At 38.9% G+C, this 18,910-nt stretch overlaps 1 protein-coding gene across 1 annotated transcript in view; it reads left to right on the top strand.

Moving 5' to 3' along the window:
- Nucleotides 1-901: 901 nt before the first annotated feature.
- Nucleotides 902-18,910, top strand: part of LOC127430825 (synaptic vesicle glycoprotein 2C-like) — a 66,531-nt gene continuing 48,522 nt past the window's right edge. Inside the window, exons 1-2 of the mRNA XM_051680930.1 lie at nucleotides 902-942; nucleotides 13,137-13,966. Of these exons, the coding sequence (XP_051536890.1) occupies nucleotides 13,375-13,966 (592 nt within the window). The 5' untranslated portion in view covers nucleotides 902-942; nucleotides 13,137-13,374. The remainder of the gene's footprint in view (nucleotides 943-13,136; nucleotides 13,967-18,910) is intronic.

Here is an 18,910-nt window from a genome sequence, read left to right as displayed (position 1 = left end):
TGTGTTCTAAATGTGGACCTGTTCTATGTGGTACCCGCACAAACTTCAGCACCACGGACAGTTCTATTACAAACATGCCCTCTCTCTCTCTCTCTCTCTCTCTCTCTCTCTCTCTCTCTCTCTCTCTCTCTCTCTCTCTCTCTCTCTCTCATTTTCAGTTTTAAAGTCCTTTTTAGCTTGATTGTGTTTACATAGAATATACACAAAACAGATAATGACAATACAAAAAATAATAATAAAATAGTAACAAATAAAAATAAAAATTGAATTAAAATGTGGTGACAGGTAATAAATCAAATAAAATAAAAACTATAACAATATACACTATACAATATAAAATAAAATAAGCATTTAACAAGACATTATGAACATAACAATAATACTGTGACTGAAGTACATTAAGGTATTGATTGGTTTCTGAGGGTGTGCATCTCAAAAATGAATTTCGCTGCTACTGATGTATGATTGTCCTCCCCCAGTAACACCTGCATTTGATCTGTTTCTGCTGAACTGGAAAACTGTGGCATGAGGTTTGAGAATTTGTCAACTGGTGTTTGTTAGTTGTTAGTGGGTTGGTGAGTTTCAGAGCCAGCTGACAGAGGGGACTGGTTTTAAGCTTCAACTCTTGGGTTTTAAGGGCTTCATGTTGCAGTGTGTTAGGGGAACTTGAATTTAGTGTGTCCAGAATTCTGTTCTTTTATTGCCAATTTTAACTCTGCACCTGTTGTCCGAATACATAGATTTGATAGTGTTGTACATTTTACCCCCAATGCCGGATTGTAGAATTTTATAATACAGACCATCATGCCAATTTAATCTCTCTCTCTCTCTCTCTCTCTCTCTCTCTCTCTCTCTCTCTCTCTCTCTCTCATATTTTCTTCGAGTACTGCAGAGATGCCGCTGCAGCCGCTGCTGTATTGAAGGGAGAGAAATCTGGACTGGGTGAGTGATTCTGTGAGTGTTTTTGGGATTTACGAAAGCGTAAAATGAACTTTTAGCGAGGAGCGTCCACACAGTTTAAAAATAGCGAGACGGAGTGCGACGGAACGGAACGCAAGGGTCTCCAGACGCGTTTTCATTAAGTTGAACTGTTTTTTTAACATGACACGCCGGATTAAAACGCGACAGTAACACTGAGAGATTGACACATCAAGTTCAAACAAGACGCGTTCGAAACGGAACAGATTTAAAACGCAGTTTTTCTATATTTAACTTTTTTTTAATTGCCGCGTTGTCTTGAAAACGCTGAAACTAACAGCGAAACGCGACGCAACGGTTATATGCGTCGGTTTGACGCTTGTGCACATAGATCAATATTTAAAATATATAGTAAAAAATAAAATAAAAATATGAGTAAACAGATCGCGTCCAACATAAATTGTCTCTGTTATCATTGAAAGCGAAACCGCGCATGTTTTATAATTAATTGTTCCGTTTTTGGGATTTTCATTGAGAGAATGAGATGAATGCGTTTTCTGATGGATCAGTTTTTATGAGCCAAAAATGATTAACTTATAAATGTCACAAATAGGCTACATGAACCGAGGAGTGGATAATATATCTTCAATTTGTCTTTAAAAAAAAAAAAAAAAAAAAAAAAATTCTCCTTGATTAACTCTGAATTACTGCCAGATTGGTTTATATTTGTCAGATGAGACTTTTGAGCTGTAGTGTGTGTGTGTGTGTGTGTGTGTGTGTGTGTGTGTGTGTGTGTGTGTACATGTTTATACTACATTGTGGGGACCAAATGTCCCCACAAGGATAGTAAAACCTGAGATCACCTACATTGAGGGAAATGGCTTATTAAACATACTAAACGATGTTTTTTTGAAAATGTAAAAATGCAAAAAGGTTTCTGTGAGGGGTAGGTTTAGGGGTATGGTTATGGCTAGGGGATAGAAATTATCGTTAGATCTGTGTGAAATACATAAAATGTATGGAAGTCTATGGAGAGTCCCCACAATGATATAAAACAAGTTTGTGTGTGTGTGTCCTTGGTCTATTTAAGAACAAAAACTGCTTTTGGGGAAACATTCAAAGGTAATTTGATGCTTAAATTAAATAATGTTTTTAAAAGTGTTTTTAAAGTTTTCTTTTAGGGGTGGGGTTAGTCTGTATTCATTTTAGCTTTATATAAAAACAGAAGTCTTGGCTATGTCCCCATTTATATAGCTAGGTAGGCAGACCCGGCTCCACAGGGGGGCCTGGGTGGGCCTGGCTCACCCGATCATTAGGCTTCACCCAGAGGCTCCTATCACCCACCTTACGTCTTGGAGCTAGAGCCGGGTCTGTAGGTAGGCCTAAATGTGTGTGTTTTAAGCAGCACAACCTTCTCTGGGGCTTCCGGGTGTCAATTCAAAAGGAGAGAAAGACAAAGAGAGAGAATTGGGAATCACTTTAAACGTATTCCCTAACAGAGCAAAATTTGTGTGACTGCCACAAGCAGTGAGAGATCCACCTGGAAAAGTGTAGCTCCCAGCTCTGAGTCAAGGAGGCGCGTGGGGTGAATGAGTGTGTGTGTGTGTGTGTGTGTGTGTATGTGTGATGGAAAGAGAGAATGGAGAGAGAGGAGGTGGAGGGGGATTGATTCTCATGCACAATGTCAAGACAAGCGAAATCTCATTACGGGGCTCAGCTTGCGTCAGAGCCGTGCTGGTGATTGATGCCTTTCCCGGTTGTGCTGGCCATCCACGCGCAGACCAATGCCTTTTTGCCAAGTGCTTGTAAAAGGGTAAAACCTGCCGTGCGTGAAACAACCTGCCTCAGAGCAGAGAGAGAGAGAGAGAGAGAGAGAGAGAGAGAGAGAGAGAGAGAGAGAGATGCAGTCAAAACTGAACTGTAGTTCTGTCCTGTAGCAATAATGTATCTTTAAAGTGCTACACTAGCAAAAAAACAGCTCCATCAACTATGGTAATGCCATGTTTTTTATTTATTTATTTATTTTTTTACATGTACCATTGTTATATCATAATTCTGGACTTGTTCCATGGTAATGCCCCCTTTTTTTTTACATGTGTAATGGTATTACCATGTTTTTTTTTTACATACTTTGGTAATATCATGTCTTTGGACATGTACTATGGTAACACCATGTTTTTTATTTTTATTTTTTATTTTTACATGTACCAGGGTTATAACATGTTTTTTGGACATGTGCTATGGTAATACATGTTCTTGGACATGTGCTATGGTTATACCATGTTCTTGGACATGTACTATGGTTATACAATGTTTTTTGTACATGTACCATGGTTATTCCATGCTTTTTTGGACTTGTACTATGGTAATACCATGTTCTTGGACATATACTATGGTTATACCATGTTTTTTGTACATGTACCATGGTTATTCCATGCTTTTTTGGACTTGTACTATGGTAATACCATGTTCTTGGACATGTACTATGGAATACCATGTTCTTGTACATGTACCATGGTTTTCCATGCTTTTTTGGACTTATACTATTGTGATACCATGTTTTTAGACATATACTATGGTTATACCATGCTTTTTTTTTTTTTTTTTTTTTTTTACATGTACCATTGTTATACCATGTTTTTTTGGACATACTATGGCAATACTATGTTCTTTTTTGGACATGTACTATGGTAACACCATGTTTTGTTTTTACATGCACCAGGGTTATACCATGTTTTTTGGACTTATACTATGGTAATACCATGTTTTTGGACATATACTATGGTAATACCATGTTTTTGGACATGTACTATGGTAATACCATGTTTTTTGAACATGTACCATGGTAATACTATGTTCTTGGACATATACTATGGTAATACTATGTTTTTGTACATGTACCATTGTGATACCATGCTTTTTTGTACAAGTACCATGGTAATACCGTGTTTCTGGACATGTACTGTGGAAACACCATGTTTTTTGGGACATACTATGGTTATACCATGTTTTTTGTACATGTACTATGGTAATACCATGTTTTTTGAACATGTACCATGGTAATACTATGTTGTTGGACATATACTATGATAATACTATGTTTTTGTACATGTACCATTGTGATACCATGCTTTTTTGTACATGTACCATGGTAATACCATGTTTCTGGACATGTAATGTGGAAACACCATGTTTTTTTGGGACATACTATGGTTATACCATGTTTTTTGTACATGTACCATGATAATACCATGCTTTTGTGGACATGTGCTATGGTTATACCATGTTTCTTGTACATGTACCATGATAATACCATGCTTTTGTGGACATGTGCCATGATAATACCATGTTTTTTGTACATGTACCATGATAATGCCATGCTTTTGTGGACATGAACCATGGTAATATCATGTTTCTGGACATGTACTATGGAAATACCATGCTTTTTTAGACATACTATGGTAATACCATGCTTTTTTGTACATGTACCATGATAATACCATGCTTTTATGGACGTGTACTATGGTAATACCATGCTTTTGTGGAAATGTACTAAGGTTATACCATGTTTTTTGTACATGTACCATGATAATACCATGCTTTTGTGGACATGTACTATGGTAATACCATGCTTTTGTGGACATGTACCATTTTTTTGCAGTTCACACCTTATGTGGTAACATCTAAATTGAAGATGCGTATCGGCTACATTAATGATGTTGTTAACTGGATTGGGTATCGGTCTGATGAGCCCAATCCAAATCCGATACTGTGTTAAAGAAATATTCCAGTTTCAATACAAGTTCAGTTCAATCGACAGCATTTGTGGCAAAATATTGATTACCACAAAAATTAATTTTGACTTCCCCATACCCATAGCATAAATCGAGGTGACAATGAGGCACTTACAATGGAAGTGAATGGGGGCCAATACTTGAACGTTATAATATCCACTTTTTCAAAAGTATAGCCACAAGACATAAACAATATGTGTGTTAACATGATTTTAGTGTGATAAAATCACTTACTAACCACATCTGTGAAAATGTATAGCCAATTTTACAACTTTGTTACCATGACGATGGAAAGTAAACACTTCGTAAAACCCTAAAATGACTGTAAAAATTACAATTTAAACAACTTTATAGCTAAATAATACACAAGTTTGAACAGAAGAATAAATGTAAGCGCTTTTATAAAATTATAAGCCTCAAATTTCTGTTTAAACCTTCCAAAAATTGGCCCCCATTGACATCCATTGTAAGTGCCTCACTGTAACCCAGAGTTTTGCTTTTTTTAAAGAAAAGGAGGGACGAGTCTAAATTAATTTTTGTGGTAATCAACATTATGCCACAAATTCTGTCAATTGAGCTTAACTTGTATTGAACCCGGAATATTTCTTTAATGATTGTTACCATCAAGCAGGGGCGTAGCTACGTGGTGGCCATGGGTGGCTAGTGCCACCCCTGATTGAAGCTTGGCCACCCCTTGGACACCCCTGTTGTGCAAAGCACTTTTGACAACACTGACAGATAGGTGACTTTTTATCGCTGCTCTATGATGCAAACAGAAAGCGCTATACAGGCTGAACAGCTGCGAACCACCCACAGAATTTGTCTGTAGAATTTGCTTTTGGTACAGCATGTCACAGTCAGTATTGAATTTTTTTGGCCACCCCAATAAAATCACTGGGTCTTACCTGGCCACCCCTGAAAAAAGTTCTGGCTATGCCCCTGCCGTCAAGTTCCAAAAATAACATAAAAGAACCATAAAATCACCATTAAAGTAGTCCATATGACTTGAGCATTAGACATAAAGTCTCTTGAAGACATACAATAGCTTTGTGAATCTTAAAAGGCTGCATTTAAAACATATGTTTTGCATGCGCAGTGTGCTTTACTAAATGAGCAGTGCTGTTGTGTCACACACACATAGCACACGTGGGCTAATGATGCACTAAAGTTTTCTTCACTCTCAGAGTGGCTCGCAGCATGGTAGTGCTCAACATGGAATACATCTCAGATGTAGATGGTCAATAGTTCGGTTCGCTTGTAACATGCATTGAGATCAGAACCAGAGGAGCAATTTACCAGATCTTGAATGAAAAGCATTTTTAACTACTGTTAAGAAATTACAGCTGAATTTACATTACTGTTAAATTATAAAATTCTAACTACCACCCCTGGAGTGACTCCAGCCAGGTCTCCTAAGCAACCAAATTGGCCCGGTTGCTAGGGAGGGTAGAGTCACATGGGGCGATTAGTGGTTCTTGCTCTCAATGGGGCGCGTGGTGAGTTGTGCGTGGATCACGGAGAGTAGCATGAGCCTCCACATGCTGTGAGTCTCCGCGGTGTCATGCACAATGAGTCACATGATAAGATGCGCAGACTGACGGTCTCAGAAGCGGAGGCAACTGAGACTTGTCCTCCACCACCCGGATTGAGGTGAGTAACCGCGCCACCACGAGGACCCAGTAAGTAGTGGGAAATTGGGCATTCCAAAATTGGGGAGAAAAGGGATAACATTTTTTTTTTTTTAATAAAATTCTAATATTTATTTTACATTTTATTGTTGTTAATTATAACAAAATAACAATAACAATTATTATTTTATTATTATTATTATTAATATATATATATATATATATATATATATATATATATATATATATATATATATATATATATATATATATATATATATATATTAAGTTACAATAATATATCAGTTGACTGAGTTCCAAAAAAAAGATCAGTCAGTCGCTGGTATCGGATCAGGATCAGGATCTGGATCTGTATTGGCCAATACTGAGATTTCAGGTATTGGAATTGGATTTGGAGAGGAAAAAGTGGTATTGGTGCATCCCTAATCTAAATTAAATTAACTGCTTTTATTCCAGTTAAAACATTGTTTTACTACATCATCTACGTTAGTTTACACCAACAAAAGTGCATTTTTGGGGTCAAATATTTTTCTTTATGCAATGTACGATTTCACCAGAATGAATAACCGAAGTTGTTTTGGTAAGTGACAATCCTCTTGAATAGACTGTACTCAGTATGGGCAATTTTTAATGTGGCTTTACATTCATGCAGTATAAAGTGTAGCTCAAACTGTCACAATCTATCTACATAAGACACACTCTCACACACACTCCACTGGTTTCATCCAATCTGTGCAGGTGTGTTTTCTGCTGCATGTATCTGTGTAAGTTTGTGGTATTAAGGAGTGTAAAATGTTGATGTTACCCATCAGATTTTTTAAATACTGCCCATAGGAAATATAATACATTTTTCATCAGAAATACAAAACAGTCTGAAAGAGCAGCCTCTGAGCAATCTCATTTTTCTCTGGGTGACTCAGTTTATCCATAATTTTCTTTTATTCACAAGGTGACAGTGATGCATTGACCCACCTTGTGCAAATGTGCTCACTCGAACACACCGTATAACACCAGTGATTTAGTTTTGTGTGCATATATGCAGGTGTGTATTCTCTGGAGTGTGTACATAGGGATCGCTCACTTCAGTATACGGTCCCCGTTTGCCCACGTCATTACACTTATATTTAGTGTACGTCAACACTCTTGAGTACAATTATCCATTTATCGGAGTCAAACTGTGCTGCAACGTTCTGTGAATTTGTTCCTCTCCTTACCCTCTTCCGTGCTCATAGTGGGGGTTAATGCAGGAAACAGTGTCGCATTGACTACATCAGCCCCCTAATGATGTCATAGTTACGTTCGAACAGCCTTTATTTGGTCTAAGAGGAAATTATGTCATGGTTGGGCGATTGTCTTTTGGTCTGTATTAAGACACAACACTGCCGCAGTGGATCAGACGTGTCGTATTGAGGGAAAGTTGAGTTTTTAAGATTTGTTGTTAATTTATATTTTGTTGTCATATGTTGTGCTGTTGATATTTGTCATCTGCAAATGTTTTCTTGCAGTATTTAATCGTAAGTCGGTTAGTGTGTACACTGCGTAGGGTGTGTCGTGTGTGTATGAGACAGCTAGTAGCGTTCTCCCTCTGTGAATAATGAGGGGTTCTGTGACAGTACCAGCCGTCCGTGAAAGCCCAACTGTTAGAAAATTATTTGTTTTGCTTCGGCTGAATACAGACAGACGAAGGTTTTGCTGAATTCTCAAGAAAGAGGCTTTACATGCAAAAACGACTGGAAAAGTCTTATAAGCACGTCTTGAAGTATTTTATTGATTTATTTTTATTATTTTCTCCCCAATTTGGAATGCCCAATTCCTAATGCGCTCTAAGTCCTCGTGATGGCGTAGTGACTCGCCTCAATCCGGGTGGCGGAGGACGAATCTCAGTTGACTCTGCGTCTGAGACCGTCAACCCGCGCATCTTATCACTTGTTTGTAAACGCGTTACCACGGAGACATAGCGTGCGTGGAGGGTTCACGCTATTCTCTGCGGCATCCACGCACAATTTACCACACACCCCACCGAGAGCGAGAACCACATTATAGCAACCACGAGGAGGTTACCCATGTGACTCTACTCTCCCTAGCAACCGGGCCAGTTTGGTTGCTAAGGAGACCTGGCTGGAGTCACTCAGCACGACCTGGATTCAAACTCGCGACTCCAGGTGTGGTAGTCAGCGTCAATACTCGCCGAGATACCCAAGCCCCCATCTTGAAGTATTTTTATTATTATCATATAGAGTCATACAGACGTTTGCATTATTTTATTTTATTTTACTTTATTTTTGTGTAAAACTATTGCCGCATTTATGTTGTTGTGATATTTCGGTGTGTTTTTATGATTAAGCTAACTTTGTGACTTAAAGCTACTTGTCCATACAGTAGAAGTGAACTAAATCTGGCAAAACGTTTCTTTTGGAAAATACATATACATATATGAATGCATTTTTTTTTTTATCAATGTTCTCTTTCAGGTGGTAAGGGTTTGGATTAGTCAGTAGTCTTTATAATTAGTTTTATATCAAAACAATAGAAGTCTATTTTGTGTCTATTTAAAGGTGTTAATATAAAGGTGTCTGTGTGCAGTTGGTGTCTTCAGTATTTAGTTATTTTATTTTTGTATTAGTTTCTTTGGTCTTATCTTTGTAGCAGCATATTGGCCAGCCAGACAGGAAGAGGGAATCCAAGCCCAGTTATCAAATGTCACCACGAACCGAGATCTGTAAAACCTCAATCATTCTGCCAAATAAAGGTCCTTGAATGGTTCTTCAGTTCAGCAAAGAACCATTTTCTATAGGGTGCTTTGGAGAATTCTTCATGTTAAAATATAAGTTCTACATGTTGGAATAATGTAAAATAAACCCCTTCAGGTTTGCATCAGGGTCCTGATCACACTGTTGGGGGTTTATTTTGCGATATTAACCAGCTGACTGGTTACATGACTACTAACCAGCTAAATAAATGCATGGACATAAAATATTGATTTGCATTGAAGTTATGTAATTATGTGAGAAGAAATAAATCGCTCAACAGCTGAAATCCACCTCAGAGTTTTTTGGTGTTTATTTTTTAATTAATGAACATCTGCTCATTATGTGTCTTATTACAACACTACTTTTTAAATAAAGAAATAACTGCACATGGAACATGGATTTGAGTTGATATTATTTTATTAGCTTACTTGTGGAGATCGCACAGTGATCCGAGAAGCAGGAAAGATGACTTGAAAAATCTGATGCAAGGATGTGCGGTTGTTACTGAAGCAATATCAGACCACTAGATGGCGCCATTGATCAATCAGAAACAAGTATTCCAGAAAGTAGTGTAATAAATAAGTGTAACCCATTGGTATCTGGGTTCTTTAAAGCATCAATACAGGGAATAGAATAAAATATATTTAAAAAAAAATTGTAAATTTTTTTTTAGGATATCAAATTGTATTTTAGATAAAAGGAGAGGTCAGAATTATAGCTTAAAATGATGTTGAATAGAGATTTTATCACACTAAAATCATGTTAATATGTAGAATTAGTGCGCATTTTAATGTTAATGGATTGGCCCATTCACTTCCATTGTAAGTGACTCACTGCAACCCAGATGTTTGACTTTTTTTAAATAAATGAAATAAATCTTTTTATGGAAATCAACATTATGCCACAAATGTTTTTGATTGAGCTTAACTTTTATTGAACCCCAGAACATTCCTTTAACTCTGTTTACAGTCAGACAATATTGAGGTATTGATATGTTATTGGCATCTCAATCACAAGTTAAATCTCGTTCAATCCGTTCCTCTGGTTTTGTCTTCTTCTGAGATCTGTTATCTGTGAACCGGCCTGATCACTCTCATGTGTTTACTGGGGACGGGCGACTCTCACAGAAAGAAAGTGTGTGTGTGTGTGTGTTCAGATATGAGGAGATAAACATGAGATGAGTGTGTTTGTGTATGCAGGAGAGATTTTAAGAGTGTCAAATGATGGTGCTGCATTGCAGCAGGGCTGTTCTGTGTCTCTGAATTATAAGAGTGTTTTACAGTCTATCTAAAGTCAACATACATGTGAAATGTTGGTCCATGATGTAAGAGTGTGAAAGTGTTCATGTGATTTTGTGGTGCTTCACAGTTGCTGTAGTTTAATGGGTTTTCTGTGTTTGTGAAGTGTAATTTGTACGGTAAGTATATGGTATACTAGTTCACAGAGTAATAAATCACTGGAATGCATTTAAATGAAATTAGTTTGAATTAGAATCTAATTTCAGTCTATTGCAAATTTGAATTAGTTGGGTATATTTAGATTTAAATGGACAGTTGTAATAGAAAAAGCCAAACCGTTTCAGATTTTGGGTGTTCTGGCTCCTAGCAGGAGATGCAATAAATCAAGTTGGCACAGTGGGCAGAGGACATCCTGACCAGTTTAACTTCGCCAGGGAATTTACCTGCTCTGTTCACACTGTTAACCTCCACAGGAAGTGGAAAGGTTATTAACAGGAGAGAATTAGACACTCATAAGAGTCACTTCTTCGGGAATCGAACTACACTGGTCAAGCTATGTGTTTCCCGCTGTTGATTCAAAAGAACCGACTCATAAGATTAATTTCTTCAGGAATCAGACTACACTGGTCAAACTGTATGTTTAACGCTGTAGATTAAATAAACGACTCATAAGAGTCACTTGTTCTGGAATCGGACTACACTGGTCAAGCTGTATGTTTCACGATGTAGATTAAAGAAATGACTCATAAGAGTCACTTGTTCAGGAATTGGACTACACTGGTCAAGCTGTGTGTTTCACGATGTAGATTAAAGAAATGACTCATAAGAGTCACTTGTTCAGGAATCGGACTACACTGGTCAAGCTGTGTGTTTCCCGCTGTTGATTCAAAAGAACCGATTCATAAGATTCATTTCTTCAGGAATCGAACTACACTGGTCAAGCTATGTGTTTCCCGCTGTTGATTCAAAAGAACCGACTCATAAGATTCATTTCTTCAGGAATCGGACTACACTGGTCAAGCTGTATGTTTAACGCTGTAGATTAAATAAACGACTCATAAGAGTCACTTGTTCAGGAATCGGACTACGCTGGTCAAGCTGTATGTTTCACACTGTTGATTCAAAAGAACCGATTCATAAGATTAATTTCTTCGGTAATCGGACTACACTGGTCAAGCTGTGTGTTTCCCACTGTTGATTCAAAAGAACTGATTCATAAGATTCATTTCTTCAGGAATCGAACTACACTGGTCAAGCTATGTGTTTCCCGCTGTTGATTCAAAAGAACCGACTCATAAGATTCATTTCTTCAGGAATCAGACTACACTGGTCAAGCTGTATGTTTAACGCTGTAGATTAAATAAACGACTCATAAGAGTCACTTGTTCAGGAATCGGACTACGCTGGTCAAGCTGTATGTTTCACATTGTTGATTCAAAAGAACCGATTCATAAGATTCATTTCTTCGGGAATCGGACTACACTGGTCAAGCTGTATGTTTCACGCTGTAGATTAAAGAAAACGACTCATAAGAGTCATTTGTTCAGGAATTGGACTACACTGGTCAAGCTGTGTGTTTCCCGCTGTTGATTCAAAAGAACCGATTCATAAGATTCATTTCTTCGGGAATCGTACTACACTGGTCAAGCTGTTTGTTTCACGCTGTTGATCAGTGGTGTCAAACTCGGTTCCTGGAGGGCCACAGTCCAGCAGAGTTTAGCTCCAACCCTAATTAAACACACCCGAAGCAGCTAATCAAGGTCTTCAGGAGTGCTTGAAGATTACAAGGAGGCATTTTGGAGCAGGCCTGGAACTAAACTCTGCAGGGCTGCGGCCCTCCAGGAACTGAGTTTGACACCCCTGCTGTAGATTAAAGAAATGACTCATAAGAGTCACTTGTTCAGGAATTGGACTACACTGGTCAATCTGTGTGTTTCTCGCTGTTGATTCAAAAGAACCGACTCATAAGATTCATTTCTTCGGGAATCAGACTACACTGGTCAAGCTGTATGTTTCACGCTGTAGATTAAAGAAATGACTCATAAGAATCACTTGTTCAAGAATTGGACTACACTGGTATCACTGAATGTGTCATGCTGTAGATTCAAAAGAACTGACCCAAAAGAGTCATTCATTCGGGACTCAGACAACACTGGTCACGCTGCATGTTTCGCGCTATTGGTTCAGAAGAACTGGCTCATAAAATTTATTTTTCGGGAAGCGGACTACACCTGCGGTGCTGTGTTTCGTGCTGAAAATTCAAAAGAACCAGTTCAAATGAGTCATTCATTCCAGAATCAAACCACTCTGGCAGCACTGAATGTTTCATGCTGTAGATTCAATAGAACCGATCAAAATAATTATTTGTTCAGGAACCAGACTGTGTTTTATGGTGTATGTTCAATAGAACTGACTCATTAGAGTCATTTGTTCAGGAATCGGACTAAACAGGTTGCGCTATGTTCCACGCTGTAGATTCTAAAGCATCAGCTCATACGAGAAGTTTGTTCAAGCAGTGGACTACCAAGGTAGCAATTAACGTTTCACGCTGTAGATTCAAAAGAACCAACTCATAAGAGTCATTCATTTGGGAATCGGATTACACATGTTGAGGGTTATCGGCTCCCAACCCTAAAGCGAGTCTAACTAGACCATTTTATAAAACTAAACTGCAAAAATTGCTCATTCAGAAATCATCATGATTATGACATTAATCCAGGGCTTTAGATAAAGCTCTGAAGTTCATAATGCAGCAAATCAAACTTTTTTTTCTCTCTTTTTTTCCAGTAGATCCCTTCTCCTCCAGAGTGAATGAAGCTGTCGATCTGAAAGAATTGCCCAACATTATTGCCACAATCTCCTGTCCACTGCTGTCTGACTCTGAAATAACCATCAAAGTGACCTGCAGCAAAGTTTGACTGGATCGCTGAGACTCAGATTTGATTCCTGGTGGTTCCAGTGAAGAAACGTATTGTAACCATCAACATCTTAACTAAGTAAATTTAGTTGTGTAAAAAAATAGAAAATGGAGGACCCGTATCGGGAACGAACGTCTTTGGTCAAAGGCGCTCGTGACATCGCCAAAGAGGCGAAACGCCACGCGGTCAAAAAGGTCAACAAAGTCGTAGATCGCGCCTCGGACGGATACGCAGGCCGCACTTACAACCGCTTCGAAAATGATGAAGATGAAGGCGGCGATGAAGAATGTTACCTCTACCAGGATGGTCAGGCTCAACGAGACGATGATGAGGGTTCGAGCGATGCCACGGAAGGCCACGATGACGAGGACGAAATCTATGAGGGCGAGTACCAGGGCGTGCCCGCAGGGGGTGGGGCTGCAGATGGCCGTGGTCAGGTGGCGATTGGCCAGCCGGTGGCGGATGGAATGAAAGACAAGCGAGAGTTGGAGAAAGAGAGAGAGGCGGACGAGGAAGAGCTGGCGCAGCAGTATGAACTGATCATTCAGGAATGTGGGCACGGACGCTTCCAGTGGCAGCTGTTCTTCGTACTGGGGTTGGCGCTCATGTCTGACGGCGTGGAGGTGTTTGTCGTGGGGTTCGTTCTGCCCAGCGCTGAAACCGACATGTGTGTGCCAAACTCAGGAGCAGGATGGCTGGGTGAGTAATATGCAAAACTATGCATTTTTAAAGTCCAGTAGTTGTTTTTTTGCCTACTTGACAAGTCAACAAATCGGTCATAAAGGGATACTTCACCCACAAATGAAAATTCTGCTATCATTTACTCACCTTCATATCATCAAATCTGCATACTGTTGTTTTGTCCATGCAACACAAACCTTGAAATGTTTGGAGAATCATTTTGCAGCTCTTGCCATACAACGACAGTTCATTGCGGACATCTGTCAAGAAAAAACACTATGAAATTATAATTAAAGTAATCCTTTACTTTAAATGTGCACTGTTATACTTTAAAAACTCAATATCCACAAGCTCCCCAATCCAGCCGGAGTGGAAAACCCGGGAGAACAGTCAACACGCCTGAAAACCCGTGAGCAAGACAGAGCAGCTCATGACCGATCATCTCCCAGCACTCTCCAACCAGGAAACTTCCTACTTGTCTAGCCGGGGAACACACTGCGTGCCGGTGTGCCCCATCGGCAATCAGCTCACCCTGTTGTGCACACCTTAGAGCAATCAAAGAGAGAGAGAAAGAGAGAGAGAGAGAGAGAGAGAGAGAGAGAGAGAAACCAAGAAAGGACAGACAAAAAAACACAAAACTACACACCCAAACCATTCGGCTCCAGCTGTCATATGCACTATATTTCCAAGTCTTCCATACAATAACTTTGTTACTATTAGTGAATTACATTAGTTAACATGAACTAACAACAAACAACATTTTACAGCATTTATAATCTTGGTTAATGTTCATTTTACTTATACATCTACATTTCTAACATTTTTAACAAAAGGAGGGACGAGTCGAAATTTGTTTTTGTGTTAATTAAAATTATGCCACAGATGCTGTCAATTGAGCTTAACTTGTGTTGAACCCGGGAATATTCCATAAACTATTGTTTACAAATAGAACCCTATTGTAAAGTGTTACAAATTATATTCGTGTAAGTAGTAGTCTAATAATTACTGTAAGTAGTAAGTATTTTTATAATTATAATTTCTCTCACTTTGCCCACCTTCTTGGATGGAGTTCTTTACAATGCATTCTGCCTTCTCTGTGAATAATACATGTGATGTTGCCTTAGAATCTGCCCAAGGGGAGGTATCTTAGAAGGCAGCGTAATCATGCTTCCTATTTTTTGGAACAGCCTTGGCATCAGGGGTGCACCTATAATGCCTTAAAATATTGTCTACATAGGCTGCACTACAAGGTTTTGGAAATGAGCCTCTGCTATTCATCTCTCTCTCTTTGTACCCACACATTTCTGTCATGTCTAAAGATGACAAGCTGCTTTCTTCCACCCTTTGATGTGGTGGAGGGATTTTTCCTTGTAATGAGTCTGTGTGTGTGTGTGTGTGTGTGTGTGTGTGTGTGTGTGTGTGTGTGTAAGGTGGGTGGTTTTGGGTGTCATTTGCCAACAATACTGTGGTGTGTCGTGCTGTGTAAATGTTTGATGTTGAATGTGTGTGTGTGTTTGTGTGTGTGTGGGATTAGTGATTCAATTGTTGTATGAGACATTTGTTCAGTGATCTCACTGGGTTTGGATGAGGTTTTATTATTTTGTCAGCAGGTACTGCATATGGGTGAGAAGATCTGCTCTGATCATATTTAAAAAGGCCTGGTGTGTGTGTGTGTGTGTGTGTGTGTGTGTGTAGGTGTGTGTGTGTGTGTGTGTGTGCGCGCGCGTGCATGTGTGTGTTTCCTTCATCCTGTCTCTTATATGAAAACATATTTACCTAAAGACTTAACATTCTCCAGATGTTGTCTGGATGTTGTAGCAGGGTCATGTTTAGTGTATATGTTAAGTATGGCATTTTATTTTAATTTATAATGAACTTTATAAAACAGATTCAGTTCTGGCTCTAATTGGATGAGATACATTCAAAGCTGTTAAAACATCTGATGAGTGCATGTCATTGCATTGCAGTAAGGGAGTTTTAAGGGTTTGTGTCACGTTGTGCCTTAAACAACCACATTTAACCTTCCTACGGTCTTCGGTCATTTTTGACCGGAATCACTTTTGCTGATTTAATAAAAATACTAAACAATACTTGGTGACTTCTCCTCCACTTGCCATCTGAACATAAAATTAAAAAAAAAGGTGGGCATGATTTGATAAGTCTAAGTGGTCGTACAAAAAAATAAATAAAAAAGACACCTTTTGTCTTTGCGGTTAAAATTGACTGACCATTGAAAATGAATGGGAAAGATCATACCACAGAGCAATTTTTTTAATCTGTCAAATACAATCAAGAAATCAGCCATAATGTAGAAAAAGAAACAAACACAGAAATAAAAAGGGTGAGACAATAAAGCATCCAGAGTGCAAAACATAAACACCCACCTACACACACATATACTTACACACATACTATAATGAACTGGTGAGACTATAACACAGAGCATTTGTTTTTTATTTGTCAAATAAAACCAATAAATCAGCCACAATGCTAAATACACATGCTCAGAAATGAGGGGGTGAGACAATAACACACACACACACACACACACACACACACACTCACACACACACACACTAGAGACTAACACAGCCAGAAGGGATAACGCAGAACACACACACTCATGCACACACAGAGAACAAAGTTCAACAAACAAATTCCAATATAGGGCTGCACAATTAATCGTATTTTAATCACAAGTTAATTAAGGTTAATCATCTGCGATATTAGTGAGCTAGCAAACAGAAGGTGTCAGCCAGGTAAAGTTGCAAATTGTTGTTCATTTTCATTATAGGCTGTGTCTACGGATGATAGACTAAATCACAAGCTCTTTCCTAGTCTGTTTTCACCTCACCTGACCAGTCACGCTCTCTTCAGAAGTTCGCTACTGACCACTACTAATCACTGTTTCTCTTTCGAGCACGCGCTGAAATATAGAACCGCACCACAGATGTTTACGAGTCTCGTATGTGCGCCGCACGAGGGTAATGATACAGCGTTCTGTGCTCGATGCACATGAAGTGAATTCCATCTCATGCTTTGATAATGCATGTTTTATACAGAACAGCTGAGCTCTGAGTGTGGTTCGTGCACGTCGCTTACATACGCTGACTGGGTTATTTTAAAGCGCTATGCATTTACCTCAGTTGCACATTTGCCTAATTCCAAATATATTTGCCCATAGCAAGTGTGTAAACAAATCTAAAGTAACGCCATGGCGCTACACGCATGTGGAGCGAGGAAGAGATGAGAGCATTTCAACGTGTGGAAGGAGCACAAAACGCCACTGTCACATCTACTGGTAACACACAGAAACAACACACTGTCTTCCTTCAAAATAAAGGCTTGAGACTGTATAGCAATTCTGCATGCTCAATTATAACAGAAATATATTACTATTAGCCTATATATTACTGTAGGGTATGGGGATATAATAATAATGTTAATAATAATAATAATAATTTAAACAATGGATCTTAAAAGAGGATGCAAGTGTAAACTCCCGAGGAACTATTTCTATTAAATTGTTTTTTTAAAGTTACATCTTTGCTCTTTCTGGTAAAAAATGACCGGGAGGACCAAAGGTAGTGCTCATTTATGAATCCCATAGGAGGGTTTGAGGGATTGTTCACCCCAAAATGGAAATTATGTCATTATTTACTAACCCTCGTGTTGTTCCAACCCCATTTTCCTTTCTTTCTTCTGAGGAACACAAAAGGAGATAATTAGCAGAAAGTCATTTCACTCGTACAATCATTTTTGGGCGAAGACCCACTAATAATTGCAATGCACTTCCTGTACCTTACTTAATAAGAAAAGAAAGTAACATTTCAAATTAGATATGGGTCTTGAAACTGATTTGAGTGTACATTCTATATTTTATATTTAATTAAGGATGGAAAAAATAGGAGAAAGGGCTAGTAAATAACGATTGATAATACTGAACAATTTCAAGTTTCTCTTTTCAATTCTCTTGTGCTTTCTATCTCTTTGATTGGTTTGTGCAGATCAATACTACATTAAGCCTTGATTGGCTGCAGTTTGAAAGATGTGTAGTCTTAACACACACAAACACACACACACACACACACACACACACACATGTTGGTGCAGCTATCATTATGAGGACTCTCCATAGGCATAATGATTTTTATACTGTACAAACTATAGATTCTGTCCCCTAACCCTAACCCTAACCCTAAACCTAACCCTCACAAAAAACTTTCTGCATTTTTACATTTTCAATAAAACATCGTTTAGTATGTTTTTTAAGTGATTTGAATTATGGGGACACCAGAAATATCCTCATAAACCACATTTATAGCATAATACCCTTGTAATTACCAGTTTATAACCTAAAAAAAGTCCTCGTAAACCACCCAAACACGCCCACACACACACACACACACACACACACACACACACACACACACACTCACACACACACTCACGCACGCACACACACACATGCGCGCACACACACACACACACACACACACACACACACTCACACACACACTCACGCATGCACACACACACATGCGCGCACACACACTCACACACACACACACACACACACACACACATGCACACACACACATACACTCACACACACACTCACGCACGGACACAAACACATGCGCGTACACACACACACACACACACACACACACACTCACACACACACATACACACACACTCACACACACACTCACAAATGCACACACACACACACACTCACACACACACTCACGCATGCACACACACACACACACACACTCACACACACACATAGACACACACACACACACACATAGACACACACACACATGCACACACACAGACACACACACACATCAGAGTTCAAGTAATGTACAGTGACGTAAAACACACTCAAGATTTCCCCACACACTGAGAAAGAAAGTGGAATAGACACTATTCATTCCTGCAGCATCACCTGCA

This window comes from Myxocyprinus asiaticus, chromosome 40, assembly GCF_019703515.2.
Source record: "Myxocyprinus asiaticus isolate MX2 ecotype Aquarium Trade chromosome 40, UBuf_Myxa_2, whole genome shotgun sequence".
In the NCBI taxonomy this organism is placed as follows: domain Eukaryota; kingdom Metazoa; phylum Chordata; class Actinopteri; order Cypriniformes; family Catostomidae; genus Myxocyprinus; species Myxocyprinus asiaticus.
The sequence above is the reverse complement of the archived record's forward strand: the minus strand, read 5'-3'. Positions and strand labels throughout refer to the sequence as shown.